Raw genomic sequence first — 7,697 nt, 5'->3', positions numbered from 1 at the left:
AGACAGACAGGTAGATAGAGTTTATCAGTTTATTGCGCAAAAATTGCATCAGTAACAATGTATGGTAATGTATATACAACAAAAGGTACGGTCTAATACTACACATATACGGTATATTGCAACAATTTCAGTCAATACAATACTAGTGGAATCTACGGTAGAGACAGATAGACCCGAAAAATAGCTTTCTCAGCAAAGGTAAAAACGGGGAGGGGTGGTGGTATTGATGATGGATAGAAGGGGGAGAGAGGGATAGACGGGTTGAGGAAGGGGGATGGATGGAGGGAGGGAAGGGAGAAGGAAGCAGTAAGCACTTACACAAAAGGTAAGAAAATTCGATCTTTATCTCTGAAATTCGTTGAGTATCTTTCAAACCCCGCAGTGACGCAAGCGTGACGCAAGTGCAGTGAGATACAACCTTAAGCTTCATTTAGGGACGTCGCCCTCTCGGGTGGCACGTACGCCAGAAGTTTACCTCGAGCACGTTAAACAACCCATCACACGTATCAAAAATAGTATGGGCCCATCCTGGTGTGAGTGGGTCCATCCCGGCTGCATTAGACAGATGTGGTGTACAGTCTTGTCTTGTACAAAACCGGTTATGCTTAAAGGGGTTTTACCTGTTATGTGAAACAAACAAACAATTCTAATTGTGTACGATGACGGAGTGCGGGTCAGATGGGACGTAAAAGTTACTTAGGCGGCGTGCCTTTAGCCACAGAAAGGTCAGTTGTAGGCCAGATCTAAACGTAACCACACCTTGACTCACATATACAACAACTATGATCATGTGCACAGTAAGAGATGTGGACTTTAGACCTAAACACGCATGAGTATATTCGAGTTCCTCATCAAATTACAAATGAACATATACCCTAGTGGTTCTCTGTCACAACACTTTCACATTTCCTTACTTAAGTTGTTGACATATGCAATTCTAATTGCGATAGATTAATCAGATGGAAATTAGGTAATTATTGTGTTCCTATGCAACAGTTTTCATGGTCATGTCACGCTGCGTGTTCCGTAGTTAGGGCCCAGTTTACATCCCCTAGGCCGAGAACATACGACGTACGGTTTGATTGGTCCACGATGGAAAATTACAAAACTCGTTGAACAGCCATCGTGCAAAGTTCAGCTGTTGCCCAGTGTCGTGTGATTCGCACCATTCAAAATCTAATCGTCAAGCGCTTCACTGTCATTAGATCTTTTGAAACGATCCATAGCCGCTGGCAATTTTATGTTGTTCAACTGGTCTCATTACTGTGTATAATTCAGAATACAGACGTGCCCAGAATAATCGCTTGTTTTGTCAAGTGACCGTCCGTGGACAGGTCAGGCCCCTTCTTACTTCTGAGACTAAAGTATCAACTGTGACCAAGGACCTAGTAAGTAAGTAACGTTGTGTCTATTTTTCTCCGTTTGATACTGTACACAGTTCTTCATTGCTGACATTTGAACAGCATTGTAACTCACGCATCGGCCATGTTTTTAATTGTTTCTGGTTGTTGATTCCCTCCTAGATCACTGCATAAAATAGATTTAAGGCCGTTTAGTAGGATACTACGTAACAACATTGCTTTTGTTCCGATCTTTCTCCCTCCGATCTAATTATAACACAAACCTTCATCATGACGTGAATTCTTTCCAACTAACCTAACAAATATGCATGGATTCAAACTTGTTGCATTTCTAACACTACCCATATGGTATAAACTTAGTGGCATGGATAATTTGGTAAGTTAATCGGCTCTATGATTTCTCTCCTTATGACGGATATATGGATCACAGAGCATCCCTAACAAAAAAAATTACAAAGAACTGTCTTTGGTAATTACTATGTTTGTTGCATCAAACAGTTGCACTTCCTACGATGTACATGTACATGTAGTTCTCGATCAGCTCGCTAGAGCACATCGTGTTGTTCCGCATCAATTACTTTCATACACTACGTTGAATTCTGTATTTGTCACAAAACAGGCTCCTTTTGGTATTTTACGGGCTGTTTCACTTTAGCACTTCGGGCGGGGCCCTGTGGCTGCGGATGCCGGGCTATTTGGGAGCCCGAGCCTGATTTCAACTCGGACGTAAACTCAGCCTGGGTCCCGGCGAAAAATAGTCTACAGACACCCCTCCGGCTTGTGAGAACCAACCGGGTATCTGACGGCCTGTCGCACCGCCACCGGCCCATAAAACGTCGTAACAATACTACTACTACTACTACTACTACTTCTACTACTACTACTACTACTACTACTACTACTACTTCTACTACTACTACTGCTACTACTACTACTCTGTCACCTACTTCAGTCTTCTTTCTGTTGTTATATCTATTCTTATATCTTATCATGTTGAACAGGAGATGCCGCACCGGCCGATAAAACACTCGTTCTCATTGAAATGTAAAAAAAGTGGCAATTTTTTGTTCCAAAAATAAATCGGCTTATTTTTCAGTGAAACCTACCCGAAATTCCTCTTTTAACCATAGCCAAAAATGGCTGCTTATTAATTTCTTATCCATTAGTTATGTATTACAGGGCGGGTAACAAACGTTACCGGTAACGTTTATTACAACAGTAAACTTAACCCCTTTTCTTCAAAATAATTAACTTTGTCACAATATACTTCTCTGTCACCTGACAATTACTTCAGTTTTCGTTCTGTTATTGTATCTTATCTTATGTCTTATGATTTTTTCTTATCAGGTCGAACAGGAGATGGCGTTCACAGAAACCCCATGGCTTTTGGCAGTCGTTATTCTGATTATCTCAGTCCTGGAGATAAGTATAGACATTTGTTCTAACTCTGTTCAAGAACGTAATAATATATCTTCCCTGCAATGCTCTGTAAATACGCGCTCACAAATATCATTGAAGCAAGTCGTGACTTGTGGTCTTATGTTGAGATTAGAATCCTGTTAAAATCGATAACACCAATATATCTTCGATTAAACATCGATTGAAATTTCTAGCCGCTAAAAGTTTGTATATCTTGTAAAATTCGCCCAAACGTCAGCCGATATATTTCATTGTGAACTTTATTTGGAATCATTACAATCCTGGTGGATCACTATCAGAGTCAGGTTTCCTCCGATCATAAAAAAACTTATTCTGTTCTTCCTCTGTGACCTTTACGTTACAGCAACGTCTAAGTCTAGGGACATGGTTGCCAAGGAAACCGATGCCGAGAAAATAGACCGACTGCTTCAAGAGATAGAAGGTAAATTTCATCCTGGTCATATTCAGACTCATATATATATATACATACATAGTAAGATCACTTTACAACGATGAAAATATATTTTTGCATATCCAAAAATTGTATATTATTGTTTATAAATATTGTTAGACATCATTCTTCTGAACATATGTGTAAATGTTCTACCTATACACAATACATGCGCAGTTGTTTGTCTTCAAACGTAGCCTATGAAAAGTTCGGGGTTCAAGGAGATGATTCACAAGACGTGCCTGTCGTTCGAGGTCGAGACAGGAACAAAAGTAAGTAGAATTTGTAACGTAGGCCGCTAAGGTCTTAGTACCCTTGTCATGAATGTTACTAGCGTTTGTAACGTTTACCTTTGCATTTATCTGTGTCAGTATGCGGCTTTTCTTATGCAGACATAACGTTACATACAAAATAAGACAATGAAATTATAACCTTGATTGACAAAGTTTATACTTGATCCTTGCGTATAAAGGCAATTGTTGTATTTATAAGATCGTGTGCAGATATGCTGAGTGATCAGAAGGAGCAAAGATAGTTAAAAAAATCTCACCTTTTTCAAAATTCTGCTGCTAGACAGTATCAGTCCTTCCACTTCAATATGATATAATTAGCCGCAATAAAAAGACACAGTCTTAATTTCAATGTACAGTCGGAACTATAGCAGCCATACAGCATACTGCTACGTGTACATGTCTTTGTACTTTAAAGGGAATGTTCATTCGACTGAGCATGACGCGGGGATCGATATCTCTTGTTTGTATTGAGAGAACCACTATGAGAGAACACATTGAAATCTTGAGGGTCAATCACACCCCTTTCTGGTAATGTAATGCATCATCCCCGTAACAGCTGGTATTGTTAATTCCCGGTTGAGTAGGTGGTATCCGAGCAGGTATACAAGTAACGTTACGTACACAACTTTTAGGAGATATCGATGTTTATGATGATAATAATAATCTTTATTGCAAATTCGTGCCCGATGGCTAATTGCATACAAAGTAAAGCAGTAGTGGTATACATAATCATACGTAACAAAGAAGGAAAATGATACTCAGATAAATCAAAAGGGAATAACGACTTATCTAAATCTATTTTTACTTAAGCTATTTGATGAGTTTGACTTCTTTTCCGTACGCAGTAGGAGATGAATTGTCCAACATGTTCATATATTATAAAGGGGTTGGACGACTTAAGCAAGAAAATTGATTTTTGTTGGTCGGTAAGGTCATAAAAGCTTGGGAAAGTTTTGCAGATTTTAATGTCGCCAGAGGGAGTAGGTGCACGGTTGCAGCTTAGGCCCAGTCTCTGTTTCTCTCTATCTTGGCTAGAGGCGTGTCAACTGAAAGAAGAAAGATGATTTAGCAATACTTCTTGACTTGCTAATTATTTATTGGAGATTCGTGTTTCTTGATGGCATGTTCTTTAGAAGGGATGCTAATTAGTGCGCCGTGGGCCCGGGTCCCGCTACACTTACTTGATCGGTGTATATCTTACGATAAGAATAGGATATACACCGGTCAAGACATCGTAATACGGGGATGATTTTAGCCAATATATATAGAAAACGTATCTATTTGTTTTACTGTGTACATTCAGATAAATTTCATATTTGAATAGCTACTGTATGACAAGTTCTTATCAAGGAAGTTGTGAACTCAGTTCATTCGAGGAAGCAAACCTTTCCTGTTTGTATCTAGGACTGAAAGTGACAATAAATTACTAGTTTAGAATACCAGGTTCGCTTGAGTGGACATGTGCAATGATTACCTTATGTGAGGGATAGCGATATGACCTTATTGACTCCTAACACCAAATTTGGACCAGGCCACAAAAACATACAATGTAGAACGAAATAATACCGTTTTCTCGAAGGTAATCACTGGTGTCCACATCGTTCTCAATACACTTTGAGCCATATTTTTATATAGTTAACCTGTAAATTCCTAAACTGATGCTTAATACAGTGCATTCCATACATTCCGACAACCCAGAACCAAAGACGGCTAAAATGAAACTGGAGCGCCGTCAGCTGACCTTCCCGGACCCTCCCTCCACCAAGAACTTCGTCGAACTTCCGGGGATGTCCGAAGACCTCCGAAGCTTCACCATCTGTATGCACATGCGCACTGACTCCGAGAAAGGCAGCACGCTCTTTACTTACTATGACAAGGACGGCGCCGAACAGATATCACTGTATAGTGACAACAGAAGGACCAAGTACAAGGTGAGTTACTGTCCGTATCATTCATATGCCGTATATCCTAATTAATAAGGCAAATCATAACGTGCATAATCTCGTCTAATATTATCAGCTTTATACATCCTCCAAATGTCGCAAATATGAAAGCCACGTCATTTCTTTGTAAATGAAGCAAATTTTACTCCTACGAAAATCACATTTCACTTGTCTTTAATCATAGAATAGTCTTATATCTAGAGATTGCTAGTTTCAATAATACTAGACTAATTTTTTAAGGGACATTTTAGCTTTAACATAGGTCTCACTTCTTTCAGCTGCGCATCAATGCAAAGCACCACGGCCAAGAAAAGGCGGAGCTGAAGAATCTAGACGGAAAGTGGCACGTCATTTGCGCACTGTGGGAAGGGAAACACGGAAGCTACGAGATCTGGAGCGATGGGAAACTGAGGGTGTCCGGAGAGGGGCTGGATGAAGACGTCCACATCAGCGGGGGCGGAACCTTCGTTCTCGGTCAGGGCGGGGACAAGAGGAAGGACGGATTTGAAGACGACGCCGCCTTTAGTGGCGACATCAGCCACTTCAACATGTGGGACGAGTGGCTGGACAAGGCTGACCTGAGGAGCAGGGAGAAGTCCTGCAAGTTGGAGGGAAACGTCATCAACTGGAACGCCGCGGACATCAAACTGACCGTGAACGGGAAGATCCTTATCGACAAGTTCAGCTGTAGTAAGTGGTTATCGTCTCTACCATACTATAAGTCGGAAACTATTCGCGTTCGCGGTTTTCACAGTAAGAGGTAGCGCTGGTTCACCTTTATTCGAGGGACAGCCTATTTCCGTTATTTCTGAAAACAATGTATTTAGTGATATCAAGTCCGAACTGCAGCATCACCATCCGTCGACTCGACATCCACAAATACCCTTTTTTTAAACAACGAATATATGTATCCCCTACAATGTAGGTGAATCGGCTGCAGCGTAAATAGCAACAAAATCACACCGCAAACGTTCACCATAGAACGTTGCGTAACTTCGACTCTGTCAACCGCAAATTTGAAACACCACAAAAGAATCCTTCCCCCTCCTATCAATTGTGTTGGTAGAGAAGTGTTCGGCCATGCTTAGAAAACTTCATGTTTTATGTTAACCACTCATTAACCACTTCTGCTGCGCCAACACCGTTTTGCATGTGTATGCAGCTGTGTGAAATGTCAATGTCAGAAAATGGTCTAACACTTTTAACTCACTTCATCGTGTTTTTCTTCTTCAGTGTGGAAGCGGGAGTTCCCCGCTGATGATGTCAATGGTGAGATATTCAGTTTATTTGAATTACAACTTTTCATTCAAATTTCTGTCTCCCGACTTATTATCTTGCTTTGAACTTCCGTATACAAGCAACAAGTTTCCTCTCCTTAGAATTTACCCTATTATAGATAATAAAATGATGATTTATTTGTAACTCTAGAAGCCAACCAGCTGACTGAACGGGCTGAAAAGGACAGCGCTTTGGAAGAGGATGAATGAGACGGAGAAAGAGTCGTAGTTAAAGATTCTAGCATTGATTAGCGTCTAAGATGCTAGCATTAGATACATACTTGGGTGTATAAACTTACAAACATGCGGTAGCAAGAAAGTTAGAATGGACAGAAGTTTATATAGTTGATATACATATTCAACACCATATAGACTTATTTCTATAAGTGTGATTAGGTTTTTAAAGAATTAAGATTGAGGCTAAAAACTCCATGAAAGAACGTTTGTAGATTTTATAAAAATGACACCCACAATAACATAATCTATGTGTGATGTTTACTTTTAGCTAGCTTGCATATGTCACAAATGTGAAATTCCCATTATCTATATCACTAAGAAACTATTATAGCTTAGTATCAATTACGCATCTCATGCATGTTATTTGTATGTTTGGTATCCGGTAATTCTCTACCTGCCATGAACTAAATATGTCAATGTACCATAGAGCTATTATGGAAAACACTACAGAATATGCAAATAATTTGCACAACTTGAATCTAGTTTTTTTCGTGTCTAAGCTGCCTACCTGCCCAAACTCCCACATACCCCAAGTTTAAGAACATTTAGTACGGGCTCCAACGCGCTCCGTTTAAAAGTGTCTTCCCGTTTTCGATACAATTTCACCCCGAACAAATCTCTCCAGTAGCATTTGCATGTTTAGCATTTCACTAAAGCCAAAACTGACCTTGTTAGTGAAAACAGTTAATACACATTTCTTGATTGGGCATAGTTTT

The 7,697-nt window shown here is 40.0% G+C and overlaps 2 protein-coding genes across 2 annotated transcripts in view; one reads left to right on the top strand and one right to left on the bottom strand.

Moving 5' to 3' along the window:
* LOC118409104 (beta-1,4 N-acetylgalactosaminyltransferase 2-like) overlaps nt 1-3,961 on the bottom strand; it is a 9,418-nt gene extending 5,457 nt beyond the window's left edge. Inside the window, exon 1 of the mRNA XM_035809969.1 lies at nt 3,782-3,961. The gene's annotated coding sequence lies outside the window, so the exon portion shown is untranslated. The remainder of the gene's footprint in view (nt 1-3,781) is intronic.
* LOC118410405 (serum amyloid P-component-like) lies at nt 1,244-7,466 on the top strand. Its single transcript, XM_035812103.1, has 8 exons — nt 1,244-1,388; nt 2,709-2,783; nt 3,138-3,222; nt 3,429-3,503; nt 5,223-5,455; nt 5,746-6,157; nt 6,701-6,736; nt 6,896-7,466. Exons 2-8 carry the CDS (start codon nt 2,721-2,723, stop codon nt 6,952-6,954), a joined length of 963 nt encoding a protein of 320 aa, XP_035667996.1. The 5' UTR covers nt 1,244-1,388; nt 2,709-2,720; the 3' UTR covers nt 6,955-7,466.
* The last annotated feature ends 231 nt before the right edge of the window (nt 7,467-7,697 follow it).

This window comes from Branchiostoma floridae, chromosome 2 (genome assembly GCF_000003815.2).
Source record: "Branchiostoma floridae strain S238N-H82 chromosome 2, Bfl_VNyyK, whole genome shotgun sequence".
In the NCBI taxonomy this organism is placed as follows: Eukaryota; Metazoa; Chordata; class Leptocardii; order Amphioxiformes; family Branchiostomatidae; genus Branchiostoma; species Branchiostoma floridae.
This window is presented reverse-complemented; position numbering and strand designations above follow the sequence as displayed.